The following is a 19,878-nucleotide window of genomic DNA, read 5'->3' on the forward strand; positions in this document are numbered from 1 at the left end:
GTCAGCTCATTTCACTTACCTCCGAGCACAGCTCCTGACATCATCCCTGATTACAGCATTAGTGTAAATGTGCCATGAATTTGGTTGCTTTATAAAGTTTTACAGACTCCAATTTAGGCCAGGCCAATTTAGGTCTTTGGGCCTGGCCTTGCTTTGACAGTTGTAATTCTAGATTTTGTCACCTTATTCTATGTCCTGGATCATTAAACTAAAGGAAGGGGGTGTTCTCACCGGCTGCCTGTGAGGCCAAGTCTTTGAATGGTTATTAAACAATTATTGCCTGTTCAACATTTGATTATATGGGTGATTTAAGCATTTATATGGTTTGTAGTAAAACCAGAATATATTTTAGCGTTTTTAAGGAAGATGCTTCAGGTCCCCCACACATGCACAAAGCATAATGTAACTCCTTCCCACCTAGTAGTGTTATGACTAGGGTTGCACAAGGGTTACAATTTTCTACTTGTGGGTACTCTGAAGTAATTTCGGGTTACAAGAGGCACCACCTGTTGCATTGGTTCTTGCAGCTCCAGCATGACCTGTACAGCAAACTCGGAGGCCAGACCCGCAAGCAGCTCCCAGTTAGTGCCGATGGACCAGAGTCCTCATTGCTCCTCTGATGCTGCACCAGCAGACGGCTCTTCAAGCCTGCAGCCGTTAAGTCACTCACCAGTTCGTAGCCGCCTTCTACCTGGTCTCCCCAGACAGGTGGCGGCATCCTCCACCTCCTCGGTCTCCCCGTTCGCTGAAGCTGGATTATCACATTGGAGAGCTCACCTGGTGTTGAGGCATTCGCTTGCCCTGGTGGAATGTGTATGCGCTGGTATCCAGTTGAGAAGAGCCAGGTGACTGATTCTGCTCAGAGGTGTGGCCTTCAAGGTAGGAAGGGGCACGGACTCCCAAGAAATAACAGAGGTGTGAGATTACCATCGACCCCTCATCTGGCAGCTCAATAGGGTCAAGTTGCACGACAAAGCCAGAGTCCGCATTCACCAGTTCCAACAGTCAAATACATCAGTGTTGTTCAAAATGTTGTCAAATGCTAATTTGGGTGAGTTAAAATTACTAGAAATATCAGCTTTGAATAGATGTGTTCTCTTCCCCCACCCCCCACCTTCTGAAGTGGAGAGTTCAGGTTAGGTATTCCACCTGAGTTCTTGATAACAGCTAAGTTGCAAAGGAAACAGTGAGCTGAGACTACAAACCTCTAGGGAGGGGAAAGAGCCAGATAGTGTGTAGCCTGTTTACACAACTATTGGAGATTAACCAAGAGCTGCTTTAGAGGCAATCGTTCATTCAACCTCCTGTTTATTTCAATTCTCCAAAGTATCTTTATGCCTGACCAAAATCTCTTACCTTTAATGGCTCCAAGAATATCAATCTCCACATCACCTCCAATACCAAAGCATCCTCATTTGTGACAAACACTTCCCCCCCCACCGACCCCCCACAAACAATTCTTAACTCTTTATAAAGATCAAATCCACCCAAGATGTGAGTGCTGCTCCTATATCTAGTTAGACCCCAAACACGCCTCAGAATCCTGGTTAGGATATTAGGATACAAGACAAAGTTCACTGTCAGACAGGAGACCATTTTCTCACCTCCAGTCTCTCTTTCACTTTCTCTTGCAACCTTTCTTGGCTCTTTCCATCAGTCAGTGTTCCTGAATTTCTCTTGGTTACCCAGAAGCTGCAACTGTAATGACTACATGCTCTTCCTTCTCTCTACAAACTTACTGTATATGATGAGTTTTGAATTCAATGATTTCCTCCACTTAACTTCCTATTTCCCCATGACCTCAAAACAATGATTGCACTTAGTTCAGTCTTTTAAAACTTAAGCTTGTTGTCACCTAATCTCTACTTCATTTTCTCTTACTCTTTTCAAACTTGGTGGTGTACTGCAAAAGCAAAAGAACGAACCTGCAAATACACATGAATTTAGAATGCCCTTTTATAATTTTATTAATATTCAGAGAAAAAAAAAATCACAAAACATTAAATCCAATAAACTCTTAAACTCAATGTTTAATTTTTTTTGCAATAAGATGGCAAGCAAAGATTTTCAATGCATAGGAACTTTTATATTTTAAAAATAGATTGATTTTAAGAAATTGGTTCCACACAGAAAAAGTACTGGAGCTGCATTTTTACCATCTATCACTACATTGGAGCCAGTTTTTTGCCTTATTCTAAACTCTAGAATTTTCATTCATGCCAAAACATCTCATAGAAGCCACTGTACCTTCATGAAAGGACAGCTTGTAATGAAATGCAAGGACACAAATATAGCAGTTAGCATACATGCTTCTGGATATGTTGCTATGTGATCATCAATCATCCTTCAAATATTGAATGTTGTATCATTCTGATGCAATGGTCATATTTTAGATGTTCTGAGATAACCATATGTTAATTCTTTATTAAAGCCAGTTTGCATAATATCACAAATCAGTAATGTCACATGAATATTGCAAATCTGAACATTTTGGAAACGAACAACGTCGATCTATTCAGCCTGCAATTCAAAATAAAAGAAACCTTCAGCACAAATTAAATAAATTGCAACCAGAGTACAGTCTGTTACATTCAACTGCATTAAGAAAAACTTTGAAAGCTAAAGATTGATTTATGAAGTACCCCCTGATTTATTTTTTTGACAGTTAGTAAAACTGAAGGCTCAAATTATAATTTTTTGAAGATTGAGTGAACTTCCACCCTCTCACTTTCCCTCCCCCCACACACAATACACACTTCACCCCAGAGTAAAACGCAGTTAATAAACAGTTCTGAAATTTTATAAATAAATAAAACCTCAAATGAAATATTTTGCCCTGTATGTTGATAGCCCTTTGGTAACAGCAGTAACTGTCCATCTAGACCCGACACTTTTGCAATGCCTTGAGTCTTGTCAATGAATTTTGAATCATTGCTCAGGTCAGTTTACCAACATTAATTAGAATCTGATAATTTTCTTTGCACAAGTTGCACATCAAGCCCTAGCAGTCTGCCTACTTCAAGTACAGAAAAAGGACTATTTACATAAAGTGATCTAAGTTTTGCGATCTAAGTATTACACTATGTTCTTATGTACATTGGCTCCCCTTGTAGATTCTGGTCCTTCAAAAATCTTTTATCCTTGTTTAATTTGCTCGCACCAGCTGACTGTCCGTTGTAATGAAATTTAGCATCGTGAACACCAACTCAGGAAGATCGTATTCGTGCTTCCAGCCCCAGTCTTGGCGAGCATTGTGATCATCGAATTCCATTGGCCAGCTATCAGCTGAAAACAGACAGACAGGCAAACAGTCAACTTCTGAAAAGCTTTCAGCATTTCTACTAGTCATAGCAAGGAAAGTATTTTAGAGTGGCCTGACTGGGTTCTTCTCTCATCTATACAAGAAGATTCGCCATACACTTCAAAAGCATAGGAGTGACGAGCTACAATGAAAACCGCAAAACAGTTAGAGCCCAAAAAACTTGCCCGAACTTTTTACAAAGCCGCAGACTATATACATAGATTTAATAGGTACAATCTAAGTGGATTGGAGCTGGTACGAACAAAACACATAACATTTGTTGCAAGTCGCTGATCCATGACAAATGGGAACAATAAAGTTAATTCTATGGACTCAGTCACAAATTAGATGCAAAAAATACAGTGCAACACTCAAGGACCAAATGTAAATGGACAGTGAGAAAGCTCCAATCTACCAAAATATGTACCAAAGTCAATTAGATTTTTGTACCATATGGATCTACAAACCCTACATCACAATAATAGAAGCAGGCATTACACGTTGTACCTACCGATTTCCTGGCGTACTTTATCAACTTTGTAAGTGACCTTAAGGTCAGACAGGTGCTTTCGAACTTCAGTCACCAGCTCTTCAGGAGTGAAACTCATAGCACTGATATTGTACGTTCTCATTGACAGCTGCTCTGCTGGTGCTTCTAGGATTTCCAGTGTTGCGCGCAGGCAGTCATCTATGTACATCATGGGGAGCTTTGTATCAGGCTTCAAGTAACATTCAAACTTCCCTGTCTTTACAGCATCATGGAAAATTTGGACTGCATAGTCTGAAAGAATAAAGCAAACATTCAGTAAATGCACATATTCTGCAGTCTCCCTCAAATTTAAATGACAGCTTTCATGCTTGAGTTAAACTGCGAAACATTTACATTGTAACCAGTTCAGCTGGTCACCTTGGCTACATGGCCACTTGGTCTTCAAAAACTGCTGACTCTTAGAAATGCTCAAACTGCAAAGCTTCACAATTAAATTTTTAAGAAAGGGAATCCAACTGCATTACAAAATAGCTTGATCAGTATGCTTTATGCTTGAATTCCTGCACAATCACGATTGGAAAGCAGGATGGTGTGATTTTAGCAGAATCAAACATTACATTAGAAAACGTAACTATCAAATTCTAAATTAAAATATCTTGAAGCAAAAAAAAACTGTTGGGCATTGGTCAAACTGTAAACGAGCTCAGCAATGTTCTTTGCTTGACATGGTTTTTTAATTTGTAACTTTGAAACTGAACTATGTCTGCCACTTATCCAATTAATTTCACCACACTAAGCAGTAATAGAATATAAAACCCAATTACTTTAGCTTTTCAGATTGATTTAAGAAAGCACTTTTGTAAAATATAAATCCAACAGAGATTGCATTACAAGTTCTCAACGCAAATTTTCCATTGTGTTCTCAGATCCTTACCTTCGTGCGCGCTAGATTTTGGATGTGAATTATGGAGTGGGTAGAAAAGTGAAAAATGGCTCTTTTCCCCACTATGCCCCCACCCTCTGAACTCCTGCCCTCAGCAAATCCACCATGCCACCTTCCTCCCTATAACCCCCTAAAGATCATTTTGTCCATGCTTTTGCCCTAATCCCCCTCTCCATTCTCTCCCTCCTGCTCAGTGACCTGGTTCGTTCTCCAATCTGCACTAAGTTGATCTCAGAATGGGTATCAGTACAATTTGCTTCAGTGCCCCTGGGTTATGGAGGAAAACAAAGGGAAAAAAAATAGCCAGGACTTCCTGCTTCTGAACACTATTTGACCAAACCCTACTGGAAGTACACCTAGGCAGTTGTCAGGTAAGAACGTGACTATTTGGGCAACCCATTGGAGGACAATACTTTCAGGATAAGGGAGAAAATGGGAGTTAAAAGTAGAAAATATAGTTAAAAACAGAGGTTTTGCTAAAGGTTTTAAAAAAAACCTGTCATTCTGCAGCATGCCATGAAGAAACCTGAACAGCACTTGAAACTTCAGGAAACAGAATACTCTAATTGATTCTCAAAATAACCAGCATACACCCAGCCAACTTGGCAGTCTCTCGTGACCTCTAAATTACAGTCAAGTAATACTGTTAGATATACAGTTTGCTCCTTGTACATCAAACATAGTTGACAATTGCTCACAAATGGATAAACCAAACCCACACGAGTTCAACAGTAAATCTACTGCTTACAAGTTCAGTTTTTAAAAAAAAAAATCAGGATTAACACTAGAGACCTTAGTAGCAAGAATAATTGTAGTCCAGCATCAGTTGTAACAAGCCATGTCAGCTTGGGGGTGAATGTGGGTGCTACATTGGGATCTAGGGTCAGTTGCAGTGTGCCGTGAGGATCAGTGCAGCAGAAGCTGAAAATCGGCTGAACCTTCTGACACACAATGGCTCATCCCAAACCTGGATATATTTCCTGCTCAGCTGACCGGGATGATGTAGCTTCACCTCACTTAAACCGGCTATAGCTTATCTTAGTGATGCAGAACTTGTGAGGACTAGCATTACACAGTTAACAGTAATTTAAAAAAAGCACAAGAGAGTAAACATGCCTGTTGTGCCACCACCAGGTTGCGTGTCTGCAGAAATTATTCCAGGGTACCTCAGGCATCGAAAGTCCATGCCATACTTGTGGTGGTAATACTATTGAGCAAACACAATACATATTTAAAACTCCATATATATCTACAAGAAAAATGCTGATCTAGCATTGGCATTATTACACTAAAAACCACTATTGTAGTTAAGTTCCCAGTATTTAGCTTTCAAATTTGCTTTGATTGCATTTGGAATGCCTTCCACCAGAATATACTCTGCAGATACTAAAACATTAAGTCAACATGAAGTATTAAGTCAATACTTCATTTTTTTCTTCTGAGCAGCAGCATTCTTGATATGTTATTGAGTTCTGCCAGGAAGTGTATACACCATGAGACAATTTAAAGGTGATCTCAGCTGTTCATAAATGTATGTGAAAAAGTTGAAGGTTAAGATGAAAAAAAAAATTGAGAATCTGCAGAGATTTAGCTATTGAACAGATGAATGTGAATATGGTATGGAATGAAGAATGGCCATTAGGTTATCCTGCTGTGCTTTCCACAGCCCATATACAAATCCTGCTCTACCACAGACTGTGCCCAACCTGTTTGAACATCACAACATACATTAAGTCCCTCCCCTTTCTAAGCGATAAATTAAGTATGTTTTCAGAATACTTATCTAACCAACAATCTAGACCAGTCGGCTTCTTTTGCATAGCCACACCTCAGTCAGTATGTTCCACACAGCATATAATTATCTCTTCCAGTATCTTTCCCAGAAGTGAAAGACCACCACCTAACCCACTGTAACAGGGTCTTGCCGCCTTGCCACGCCCCCGCCCCGGCCCCGGCATTCTGAACAGCAGAGACCCAGAACAGTCTAATGAACTCCACCAGTAACTCCCCAGATTTTTCCTATTCGCCTCTTGCATTCCATTACTAAGACAGTTTTAAGTCTGGTTAGTTAACATGTCATTAATTCCATAGATGAAGCTTCTAATCAAGTGCTTCCTGAAAACCCAAGTAGATGTCCATTGGACTGCTGCTAGCAATTTAGTTACATCCACATATAATTCCAGAGATTGTGAAAAGGAGTCGTTGATTCTAAACCCAAGTGCACAATCCTGTGTCATTTATGCTTTTTGAACAATTATAACATCCTGTGAAATATTGGTTTTAGATTACCTGGTCTGTAATTCCAAAGGTCAGGCCTCACTCCTTCCCACCCTCCCTCACAAATTAAGTTTATTGTAAAGTTGTATGAACAGTAAATGCAGAGATTATAAACAAAAATAAAATCCATGTAACAGTTAACTAAGCACTGAAAGTGTTGTTACAAGTGTCAAAAATACAAGTAACAATTGCTGGGGTAAATAAGTAGATCAACATCATACAAGTCAAATCAAGTAACATGCACAATATTATAACGCATCACAAAATGCAAGTGTACAGCTGTGATCACTGTCCTTACAAAGAGGAATATGCAATACTCATGTTGAGTAGAATGGGCCTATACTCTCTGGAGTTTAGAAGAATGCGAGGTGATCTCATTGAAACATACAAGATTCTGAGGGGGCTTGACAGGGTAGATGCTGAGAGGTTATTTCCCCTGGCTAAAGAGTCTAGAACTAGAGGGCACAGTCGCAGGATATGGGGTCGGCCATTTAAGACTGAGATGAGGAGGAATTCTTTCACTCAGAGGGTTGTGAATCTTTGGAATTCTTTACCCTAGAGGGCTGTGGATGCTGAGTTGTTGAGTATATTCGAGGCTGAGATAGATAGATTTTTGGACTCCAGGGGAATCCAGGGATATGGGGATCGGGCAGGAAAGTGAAGTTGAGGTTGAAGATCAGCCATAATCTGATTGAATGGTGCAGCAAGTTCGAGGGGCTGTATGGCCTACTCTTGCTCCTATTTTGAATGGTCTTATGGAAAGCATTCAGGAGAGAAAAGGTGAAAAAGGATTCTGGAGGAAGGATTCATAAAAGGCAATGAATCAATAAAGTCAATTGAGATGGATCTTTGTGTCAAACTATATTAGAATAACTAAAGCTGAAGAATAACTTCTTTGTTCAGAGAGTCAACAATTTATAAACCAGATATACTCAAGCTTAGGAAATAACCAATGCCTAGTCCAACTAGGAATAAAGGGAATGGATTTCTGGTAGGAAAGACTCCGATGAAATAGAACTTTGAGACAGTGAGATCAATGGCCTTTTTGTTTCAATATTCTTATTCTTAAGATCCACATACCTCGCCCATTAGCTCTGCATGCACCTTGGAGACCCCATAGATTGTCCTAGGTCTCTGTATACAGAGATCAGGTGTTGGATTTCTGGGAGAAGTTGGTCCAAATGCACCAATAGTGCTGGGAACAAACAGGCGAAGGTTATGTTCAGCAGCAATATCCAAGACATTGTGCAGACCTGCAAACAGATCAAAGTTATTATATTTGGAAATTGAAAAACAATTGGTAGAAGTATTTGTTTAGTTCATTCATTTGGCACTATTAAAGAAATCCAAATTTCACAAGCGCAGTACTTTTAGCACCCCTATCTTATGTAATTAAATGTACTAATAGCAAATCACCGTCTTCAAAAGGCTTGATATTTTCAAAATTAGTCACATTTCTATAACAGCAATTTCTTAAGTGAACCTCAAATTTAAAATTAAAAATACTTGCAAAAACACATCTAGTTAGGCTATTTCTGAGTTTAAAATACATCTTAGTGACCATTTTTCAGGTGAAGAAAAACATGTGTTGGTGTGATAATTTAACTTTCAAAGTAAGCTCAAATTCAAGTGTTTCAGTTATAGAAATAGGAATATTTGCAGAAAGCACAATTGTCTTGCACTCCTTACCTGTTATATTGACATTGCGTGCTAGAGGTACATTTGCTTCTCCGACAGCACTTAGCAGCGCACTGTAGTGAATCAGCCACGTAATACGATTATTGACAACAATTTCACGCAGATTCTTATAGTCCAAGATATCAGAATATATAAATGGCCCTGAATAGGTAAGACAAAGATTAGCTAAGAGTTAGTATTCTTATCTTTTCAAGAGAGCCAGCACGGATTTGTTAAAGGCAAATCGTGTTTAACTAACTTGATTGAATTTTTTTGATGAGGCAACAGGGAGGGTTGATGAGGGCAATGCGGTTGATATGGTGTATATGGACTTTCAAAAGAAGTTTGATAAAGTGCCATATAATAGGCTTGTCAGCAAAATTGAAGCCCATGAAATAAAAGGGGCAGCGGCAGCATGGCTAAGTGACAGGAAACAGATTAGTGGTGAACGGCTGTTTTTCGGACTGGAAGAAGGTATACAGTGGTGTTCCTCAGGGGTCGGTACTAGGATTACTGCTTTTTTGGATATATGTTAATGACTTGGACTTGGGTGTACAGGGCACAATTTCAAAATTTGCAGATGACAAAACTTGGAAGTGTAGTAAACAGTGATGAGGATAGTAATAGACTTCAAGAGGGCATAGACAGGCTGGTGGAATGGGGGGACACATGGCAGATGAAATTTAACAGAGAAGTGCAAAGTGATACAATTTGGCAGGAAAAATGAGGAGAGGCAATATAAACTAAATGGTACAATTCTAAAGGGGGTACAGGAACAGAGAGACCTTGGGGTATATGTACACAAATCTTTGTAGGTGGCAGGACAGGTTGAGAAAGCAGTTAAAAAAGCATACGGGATACTGGGCTTTATAAATAGAGGCATAGAGTACAAAAGCAAGGAAGTTATGTTGAACCTTTATAAAACACTGGTTCGGCCACAACTGGAGTATTGTGTCCAGTTCTGGGCACCGCACTTTAGGAAGGATGTGAAGGCCTAGAGATGGTGCAGAAAAGATTTACTGGAATGGTTCCAGGGATGAGGGACATCAGTCATGTGGACAGACTGGAGAAAGCTGGGGTTGTTCTCCTTTGAGTAGAGAAGGTTGAGAGGAGATTTGATAGAAGTGTTCAAAATCATGAAGGGTTTAGGTAAAGTAAATAAAGAGAAACTGTTCCCATTGGCAGATGAGACTGAGAACCAGAGGACACAGATTTAAGGTGATTTGCAAAAGAACAAAGACAACATAAGGAAAAACTTTTTACGCAGCGAGTAGTTATGATCTGAAATGCGCTGCCTGTAAGGGTGGTGGAAGCAGGTTCAATCGTGGCTTTCAAAAAGGAATTGGATAAACACTTGAAGGGAAAAAAATTGCAGGGTTGCGGGGAAAGAGCAGGGGAATGGGACTAACTGGATTGTTATGAATAGTGGAAAACAAACTATTTTTAAACTCAGAGCACTTACCACTGTAGTACACGTGATCTGGGGGTTTCCTGATGTCAGAGAGAATTACATTATTTTTACCAAATTGTTTCCTGTGGAAGAATTGAATGGATAATTACCAAGTTTTCTGGAAATACTCGGCGGAAAGAAACACCCTGGCATTTAATTAACTGGAAAACAAAGAACTTTCCATAAGGCAATTCAGAGATAGGATTTTAGGGCATAGGTTAAGAAAAGGACAAGTAGTAGGAAGGTTGGGCTGCACAATGCATTAGACATCAGCCTTGCATATGGCAGAAAAATATCCTCCTTATTAGGAGATCATACATGAAATTAATTTGGGCAGCATTAAACCAATTCTTAGCTGGCATGGGCTCAGCCAAAAACTGACCTAATTTAGCACTATTTTTGGCACTCTCGCTCAAAGACCACAGGATGCCTGGTATAGCAAGTGGAAAGATGTCATACTCAAGTTCCAAGGTTAGTGCAGAAGCACAATTAGTTGCAGCAAAAAGCACTTGTCGCTCAGTCTCAAACACAGAGCACTTGGATATAGTCGCGTTCAATGTTGACACTGCAGTTTGACATTGGAAAACATTTCCAGTGCTAAAATCTCTCATTTTGATTAATCTAAAAACTCCCCCTCCTCCCCCAAAAAGGGGCCGGGACTGAATCTTTTCTTGTTCCATGTTGTAGTACCCACATCGAAAAAGCACAATCTATACAACTTAGCCACAAGGCAGAAATTATCAAGCAAAGAGTTGCATTTTAATATCAATCATAAAAATGAGGACACTTTTTCCCTACACAAAAAGCTTCTGTACAGTCTAAGATTTTGTTTTAATTTTTTGTAAAATTACTAAAAACATGAAAATACACTGAAACAGATTACTCATAGGATATTAATACCAATAGTAACATACCTCTCCCAGATTAATCCTCCATTAGGTTCAATTGAATTAGTTATATAAAAAGAGAACACATAGTACTCAATGAAGTGAGCTTCAAACTTTCATACTGCAGTTTTGTCAAGTTTCAGTTGTTACACATTCACCATTTGAACAGTGTGAACCTTCTGTAATTCAAATGCAATGTTACAGTTACGTACCGTAGCAAGTTAGCAAGCCCCACACCAAGTTGACCCAAGCCACCTGAAATGCAGAACACATATTAGCATAAAACTGAATCACATTTGCTTTCAACAGAAGATAAATACCACAGTCCTGCTTTGTTGGAAAAATCTGTGCGCAGTTTTCTGTACCAGCTCAGCTTATAATGCAGATAAGAGTAACGACAGACCCAGGTGAGGCACACCAACTCTTAAATGCAACTTTGGATATCTTGATAGAACAGAATTCCACAACAATGACTAGACGCACTAATAATACAGCATTAATTACATTGTTTGTAAAATTGAAGTACTTCATTCTGCACAATGGCACAGATAAAGCATTATCATAGAATGCTCAAAGCGTCCAATTCTACAGGCTATATAAAATGGCACCAGTTGAGCAACATAGCACACGGAAGACAGGATACAAAGTGTTTGCTGGAATTGTTCACTTCACAAGAAAAGTACCTTCCAGATAAATAGTTATCTATTAAGGATACAAGAGGACGAGTGGAGCAGCAGTTACACTTTAGAGCTCAACTCCCTGTTAAAAACAGCCAAATTAGTAACATCAGAAACAAAAGCACATTTATCAAGATGTTTGATAGAACGTTGAACTTTAAAAAGAGACACATAATTAAGTGGAGGGATTGACTGCAAGACAAAAAGTTCGCAACACAGAATGAGCCATCCTGCAAACTTAAAATGTGAAAAACAAGAGTAGCCAAGGTCAAATCAAATAAGAAGATATTTAAAATTAATTTACAAAGAGTGATCAGAGGGTAAGCGATAAGGGAAGAGAAGCGTAGTGTTTAAGATTAATCTTATGCCAATCCTAAAGTTGGGCAGTGTGGGTCTCAGGGCGACAAGATTCCAATGAATGAATGGGATGCTTCATGTCATTTTATGCTTTTGGCATGTTTCGTGCCATTATGTCATTTGTTTGTGAAGGAGAATTAACAGATGTTTGTGCTGGGTTAATAAATGCAATGTCCCAAAGTATATTTTTAAAATTGCATATCTCGAGCAAATGTCTGGTTGTGCAGTCTGATAGCAAGCGTCCTTGCATCTCTTGATCCTTATTGTATTGAAAGGGGATGTGGGGTCACGGAACCCAGTAGCTTGCTAGCAAAAGCGAAATTGGTAAATTGATAGCAACTATCATGCAACGATAGTTGCTAGATTCTTGTAAAGAAGTCAATATATAAAGAGTGCACATAGCTACACCAGTTTGTTAGAACAGGCTCGAGGGACAACTGGCAGTGAAGCCCATAACTCTGTTCCAGATTGGTAACTATAACTTTTTTTTGTTTGACATTGTATTTGACTTTGTATTTTGTTGTGCTACTCTGTATTTTAGTGCTGTTAATAAAAATAATTGAGGACATTTATCACTGTGAGCTTGATTATCTGAGGTTTAGAACCTTAAGACTTCCAGCGTTGAAGTTAATAGCAGTTCAACGGATGGCTAAAAGTTGCATGTTCGTTACCCAGTCTGCGCTATGTTAGTTGTTCCCAGCTGGGGTGGTGGTAGGGGTCCTACAATTGTCCTTAAGTGCGCTTGGTTGGGTGGGGATAAAAATGTTAGCTGAGTTCTGGTCTTGATTGCTATCCAGTGACTGATGCTGGAAGTACAAGCGTGGATGTGCCATGTCAAAGTGAGGACAGCATCAGGCATGGCTATGCCAACAATCGGAATCAAATATCCCATTGATACTCATGGTTACAACTCATACTTGAAAAATAGCAATTTGAGTGAGCTATTAGAGGATGCCTGCAATCTGCAGAGCTATATCCACACAAAAAGATAAAAGTCTTCAGAAGGGCAGGGAGAAAAATAAACAGAAAAAAGAAATGAAAACATAAAACTGGGGTAGAAATCTAGTACCTATTGAGCACACTGTTTTCCGACAATATTTAAAAAGCCACCAAGTTGAGTTGGGGGATTTTTTCTCCCCAAAGACAAAGATCAAAAAAAAACTAATGCCTAATTTCATATAGGAACATTTTGTACAAGAATACTGGAAGATATTAAATTTAGAAACTGGACACATACCTGTGATCAGAATACGGGGGTGATCAGATTCTGCAAAAGACACCGAGTGAAAGCTAGCATCTGCATTTACTTGTCTTGGAGACCAGCTCATAAGCCTGACAGTCACAGCAGGAATCTGGCAACTACAACCATTGCTCAGTAGCGCCTGCTTGGCAGTCTTGGCCAAATTCCTGAAAACTGGCATTATTCACGTCTGAGGAGGAAATGATACAAAGTTTAACCCAGAGTGATTGAGTACTATACTCCAATCATGCTCATTAAATTCTAAAAGAATCTCCTTTGGCACAAGTTATTCTTTATGTTGTGTTTTTTAAGTTTCAGTCCAAGACCCATTTTTTGTTCCTCTTATCTCAGTCATAATCCAACCAATTCTCATTCCTTCCTGCCAGTGTAAACAGGCATCGAAACACTGAAATCTCAGGGGGTTCTTTTATTCGTTCTTGGGATGTGGGCATTGCTGGCCAGCATTTATTGCCCATCCCTAATTGCCCCTGAGAAGGTGGTGGTGAGCCCCCTTCTTGAACCGCTGCAGTCAGTGTGGTGAAGGTTCTCCCACAGTGCTGTCAGGAAGGGAGTTCCAGGATTTTGACCCAGCGACGATGAAGGAACGGCGATGTATTTCCAAGTCGGGATGGTGTGTGACTTGGAGGGGAACGTGCAGGTGGTATTGTTCCCATGTGCCTGCTGCCCTTGTCCTTCTAGGTGGTAGAGATCGCGGGTTTGGGAAATGCTGTCGAAGAAGCCTTGGCGAGTTGCTGCAGTGCATCCTATGGATGGTACACACTGCAGCCACAATGCGGCAGTGGTGAAGGGAGTGAATGTTTAGGGTGGTGAATGGGGTGCCAATCAAGCGGGCTGCTTTGTCCTGGATGGTATCGAGCTTCTTGAGTGTTGTTGGAGTTGCACTCATCCAGGCAAGTGGAGAGTATTCCATCACACTCCTGGCTTGTGCCTTGTAGATGGTGGAAAGGCTTTGGGGAGTCAGGAGGTGAGTCACTCGCCGCAAAATAACCAGCCTCTGACCTGCTCTCGTAGCCACAGTATTTATATGGCTGGTCCAGTTAAGTTTCTGGTCAATGGTGACCCCCAGGATATTGATGGTGGGGGATTCGGCAATGGTAATGCCGTTGAATGTTAAGGGAGGTGATTAGACTCTCTTGTTGGAGATGGTCATTGCCTGGCAGTTGTCTGGCACGAATGTTACTTGCCACTTATCAACCCAATCCTGGACGTTGTCCAGGTTTTGCTGCATGCGGGCATGGACTGCTTCATTATCTGAGGGGTTGCGAATAGAACTGAAAATTGCACAATCATCAGGAACATCCCCATTTCTGACCTTATGATGGAGGGAAGGTCATTGATGAAGCAGCTGAAGATGGTTGGGCCTAGGACACTGCCCCGAGGAACTCAGGTGTGGGTTATGTCCAAAGGTGTAAGTTTGTTATAATCCTTCATCTGACCAAGTACACAAAATTTTGAGATCATATTTAATACTGCCACTAGGATTTCAACACGGTGTAAATGGTATACATATTCACACTGCCACCTGGATTATGAAAAACGCTAAGGTGAAATACTGGTGAGTACGTACTAACTGGGGAAGTTCATTTTACAATGCAGTTTTTGCAGGACAAACAATCTAAAAAAAAATTGCAGAGCTATGAATGTTGTGCATATACAAATCAATTTTTTTTTAAAAAAGAAAATGATAATCAATGCCTTTTAAGCTATGACACAAGTGATAACATAGATTGCGTCACTGCAAGATGATGCCCTCCCCTCGTAATATTTTTACATAGTTAACCTCCAGTGCATTCAGCAAACATTCTCCAGGCACATCTTATTCCCTTATGCGTTCTGATTTCCATGCAAGGACAACAATTTGATATTGAGCACCTACTATAACTAAAATAAGCTGATCAAACAAAGAAAGTTATGCATGACTTCTAATAAAAGCTCCAGCTCCTGACAAACATGTAGCCTACGCAAACATGTACAAGGCTACCTGCAGATTTTCCCCATCTGCTTGTATGCTGTAAGTGCAGCTGATCAACAAAATGCAAAAAAATCCCCAAAAAGTTAGAAATAACAGTGAGAGACAGTCAACACCTCTCACATACCCCTTTCACGACATAACCGCACCAACAAATGAGGCAATATAAATAGTTGGAAAGTGGGTATCTGGTCAAAATCTCAATACAAAGTTCTTCTTGTATTGTATCATTTTAGCAGCACATTATATGCAGATCAAAAGAAAAATCCTGGAAACCAAAATCACAAAAAAGATAGTTCTGCACCTGAAACATTAAGTCATCTCTTTTAAATGTTCACAGACCTGTGCATTTTCAGTGTTATCTCATTACACTCATGGATGGTGGGGAATCTGTTGATGATGTTTATAAACAGTGAGGGTCTGGGATCTTAAAGATTTGAATGCCTGAGTTCAGAACGGCATCAGAATGCAAATGAAGGATCTGCTGAGCTCCACACCCAACATGTGTCCCCGGGACTGTTTTTAGGCTGGAGTCATGGTAGGGGAGCAATATAACTTCAGAAACATGTTAAGACAGAGCAGAGTGCCTGCTTGCTGCTCACTAAACAATATTTAAACTTAAATCTAGCAACTTTATCAATTCAGTTTTAAAAAAAATCAGAAATCGAATAATCAAAAAGAATATATATTGACATGCATGATTTGTCTTTACTGAGGTGGGATTCAGGTTGTGTCAAAATAAGTCTAACCCATAAAACCAGCACCATTTGCAAAGAATTTAACCCCCCCCCCCCCACCACAATGAATGTTCTGTAAAACCCCTAGTTATTTACTGATTTGCACAGCACAGCATACTTTAGAACACACACAAAGAATGCTTACTTTCTTGGGGACATCTTTGTGTTATTTCACCCAGCATCTAAGAGAGAGGCGCACGCGCACACATTCAGAGAGAGTTGAACCACTCTTTTTAAAAAGGCACTTTCTCTCCATTTCTTAAACCTGCCCAGGCTATGTAATGTCTTCACTGAGACAACAACTTACTCAGTTTTTCATTCTGAAGCCAGCTAAGAAATGTGCAAGAGTGCGAATGGCCCTCTTCCTGTGTCGAAGTCTCCATCCACAAAAGGGCTGGCACACTGGGGTGCCAATAGGCAATGACATACAGAGTAGAAGCCACAGGTTTCTGAATTCAGCCAGGCTGGTCTACCATGCCAACTGCTGAACAACCAAGAGTTATCTTGATGTGGAGATGCCGGTGATGGACTGGGGTTGACAATTGTAAACAATTTTACAACACCAAGTTATAGTCCAGCAATTTTATTTTAAATTCACAAGCTTTTGGAGGCTTCCTCCTTCCTCAGGTGAACGATGTGGAAATGAAATCCTCATTTCCACATCGTTCACCTGAGGAAGGAGGAAGCCTCCGAAAGCTTGTGAATTTAAAATAAAATTGCTGGACTATAACTTGGTGTTGTAAAATTGTTTACAAGAGTTACCTTAACAGTGGCATGAAAGCAGGTTACACAGATACATGACCAGAGAGGGTATCACACCCTTCACAAAATAATCCTTGCACTGCCCTGATATCAGAAGGACTTGGTGGCTGGACAAATTCAGCACTCAATGCGTAACAGGGACCACCAGATAAGGTATAGGTTTCTTTCAATTACAGAGACAGAGCTCTAAACAAAAAACTAGATTCCCTTCCGATGAGCCTTTCCACAGTCACATCTATATTAGCAAGTCCAAGTATATTTTGAAAAAAAATCCCCATAATCAAGTTAGCAAATAAAAATTCAGCAGCATGCAGCCTCTCCTCCAGTTATCTACTGCTCCTGCCAGCCCATCCTGTAGTTTCTCCCTCTCACCACTATTCCAGGAAAAGTTTTACTAGGAAAGGTTGCACATGCACACACTTCAGCAGACTGTTACTAAAGGAAGATGGTTAGGGGAAAAACAGAGGGCAAGAGGTGAAATAAGTCAAGCTTGTTGTTACCCAGCATGACTACTCCACATAGAATTCTCCCCTTTCGTCATTTGAATGCACAAATCCAAAAAGTCTTGGGAAGAGCTATGCTTTCTGAAGCAGAAAGCCACTAAGTCATGGTTTCACAGATCTGTATGTACATAGTGGTTCTTGAATTTCCCTGTGATCAACTGCAAATTATTAAACAGCCAGTATAATCTTCACACTGCACTGAGTTTCAGCTATCTGCAGTCACGCCAACGCCCATAGAAATATGCCTTTGACTTATAAAGGTTGTAAACAAACTGAGCCACACAAGTTTTGTCCTTTCAGTTTTACAAATATACTCTGAACCCTTCCACTATGTTACTGCCTTGCAATCACTCCGAGGTATTCATTATTCACTACTTAATTTGAGGATTTTCTTCAGAGGCAACAGTAACTTGGGGACCTTATTTGAAGTATATAAAATATTTAAGTAATCCCAAAGTAAACCAGAAAATGTAATTTGTCACGCAGCAAGGTAGCGATGAGAACAGACTTCGAAAATCCAGTTGTGTACTAAAGCGAGAAAGCTAAAAGGATGAGTTTTTAAGTAATTTGCTATACACACAAAGAGGTCATGTCAGGGCTTTAGCAAGGTTGATGCATGCCTTCATACTATTATTAATTGCAGAAGCCAATTCAATACAATCAAATCAATGCTGTACTTATCAGCAAAGCAATTCTTTGATTCTGGTAGTTAAGAATGAGAAAAACGATCTTTTTTTATGGATTTCTTAAAAACTGTTTTGAGATCAGATGGTAAAATTCAGAGTTGGGCAATCCTAAGGGTTTAAAGATGCTGTGACGTCCCTCATAACCAACCTGGTTTTAACTTTACCGTTGAAATGCATTCCCCCATTTATTTCTCGAGTAGCAGATTCTGAAAACAAATTAAATAGACGGCACAGTGAAGGGGACACGAACCTGTCTGAATATCACAGACACTAACTCAGCCCACCCCTTCCACGTTTATAGAGGTGAAATTTATATAAATGTAAATGACGCTTGTACGTTGTGAAGTAGAGAAGCTTTAAAGGCAAGAGATGAGCCAACAGCACCACACCAGAAAGTTGTCAGTTCCGCATCTCTCGACTCACGGGGCAAAAGGCAGTGAACTCCCCGCTATCGATACCCGGGCCCCACACTCCTCACCGCCTGGGATACCCGGCCGGCCTCCCGAGATAAAGCTGCACCCCCCCCCGGCTTGTCCTCCAGAGTCGGGCGGTTCTCAGTGACTGCTTGAGGGAGCAGAGCTGAGCTCTCCCCCACCCCCCTCTCCCAGGAAGCTGCCCTACCTGAGCGGATGACTCTCGGCGACCGCTCCTGTCCTGTGGGTCCACCGCTCTCCGCTCCTCTTCTCTCCGTCTCCTCACCCGATCTCCGTTCTCTCCTTCTCCTCCACCTGTCCCTCTCTGTCTGTGTCCCTGTCCGTCACCCTCTCCTTCTCTCTCTCTGTCTGTCACCCTCTCCTCTCTGTCTCCTCACCCGATCTCCGTTCTCTCCCTCTCCTCCTCCACCTGTCTCCTCTGTCCTGTCCTCTTCTCTCCCCTCTCCTCGCCCTCTCTCCGCTCCGATTGCATCAGCCGGCTGCGCGCACCTTTTATCCCGCGGAACTGGCGGCTGTCTTACCTCTGATTGGCCTCTGCTGCCAAACCCCCCACCGCTCATTGGTCCAACCAGAGGAGGATCGCTGTCAATCACCTTGAGGCGTCCCAGTGACGTCAATCAGCTCTCAGTATCCTAGCGACCAGAAGACAAGTCCCCACGTGGCTGAGGCTGATCGCTGGGCATTTTTCCAGAACGTTTTGATGAAGCTCCGGCCTGACGCTCCCTCCGTGGGCTGTTGGACAAAATGCGCAGCCGTGCAGACCACAACGTATTAGGTTCGATTTCTGGCATCTGGAGTTAGCTGATACCAGCCATAAGGTGCTGTAATCAACGAGTCAGGGATCAGCAGGCAATTTTTTAAAAATCCTTTGACGTGCTATCCTCTCGCCCTGTGCAGCGTGCTGGTACACACGTTGCAACGCAGCACCATAGACATTCCTCTCCTCCTCCCCCCTGAATTTAAATGGACAGTTTACGACCACGATTTTTTTTTTGCTTTGGCGTTAGACTAAAGATTTTCCTCCTTCAACATTTGGTCTCTAACCTGCTGGACTTGGTTCTGGGGAATGAGGTAGGCCAAGGGGAGCTGTGCGGGAACATTTCTCAAACAGCGATCATAGTATCATAAGGTTTAGAATAGTTATGGAAAAGGACACGGACCACTCTAAAGTAAAAATACTCAATTGGAGAAGGGCCAATTTCAGTGGGATGAGTACAGATCTGGCCTGGGTAAATTGGAATCAAAGATTTGCAGGCAAAATTATAATTGAACAATGGACAGTGGTTAAAGAGGAGATGGTTCAGGTACAGTCTGGGTACATTCCCACAAGGGAGAAAGGTAGGGCAATTAAAGCCAGAGCTCCCTGGATGACAAAAGAGATAGTAAGATGAAGCAGAAAAAAGGGGGAGGTTGATAACATAAGTGGGAACCAGCCTGAATATAGAAAGTTCAGCAGTGAAGTGAAAA

General features: G+C 40.9%; 1 protein-coding gene across 1 annotated transcript; it reads right to left on the bottom strand.

The window, feature by feature from the left end:
- Positions 1-1,942: 1,942 nt before the first annotated feature.
- On the bottom strand, positions 1,943-18,876 carry tdh (L-threonine dehydrogenase). The gene is made up of 9 exons (XM_067984461.1): positions 18,599-18,876; positions 13,297-13,489; positions 11,238-11,280; positions 10,151-10,221; positions 8,701-8,850; positions 8,092-8,264; positions 5,851-5,941; positions 3,813-4,082; positions 1,943-3,285 (listed from the first exon to the last, which is right to left on the bottom strand). Exons 2-9 carry the CDS (start codon positions 13,478-13,480, stop codon positions 3,146-3,148), a joined length of 1,122 nt encoding a protein of 373 aa, XP_067840562.1. The 5' UTR covers positions 13,481-13,489; positions 18,599-18,876; the 3' UTR covers positions 1,943-3,145.
- Between the last annotated feature and the right edge of the window lie 1,002 nt (positions 18,877-19,878).

The sequence above is a fragment of the Heptranchias perlo genome, chromosome 5 (genome assembly GCF_035084215.1).
Source record: "Heptranchias perlo isolate sHepPer1 chromosome 5, sHepPer1.hap1, whole genome shotgun sequence".
Classification (NCBI taxonomy): Eukaryota; Metazoa; Chordata; class Chondrichthyes; order Hexanchiformes; family Hexanchidae; genus Heptranchias; species Heptranchias perlo.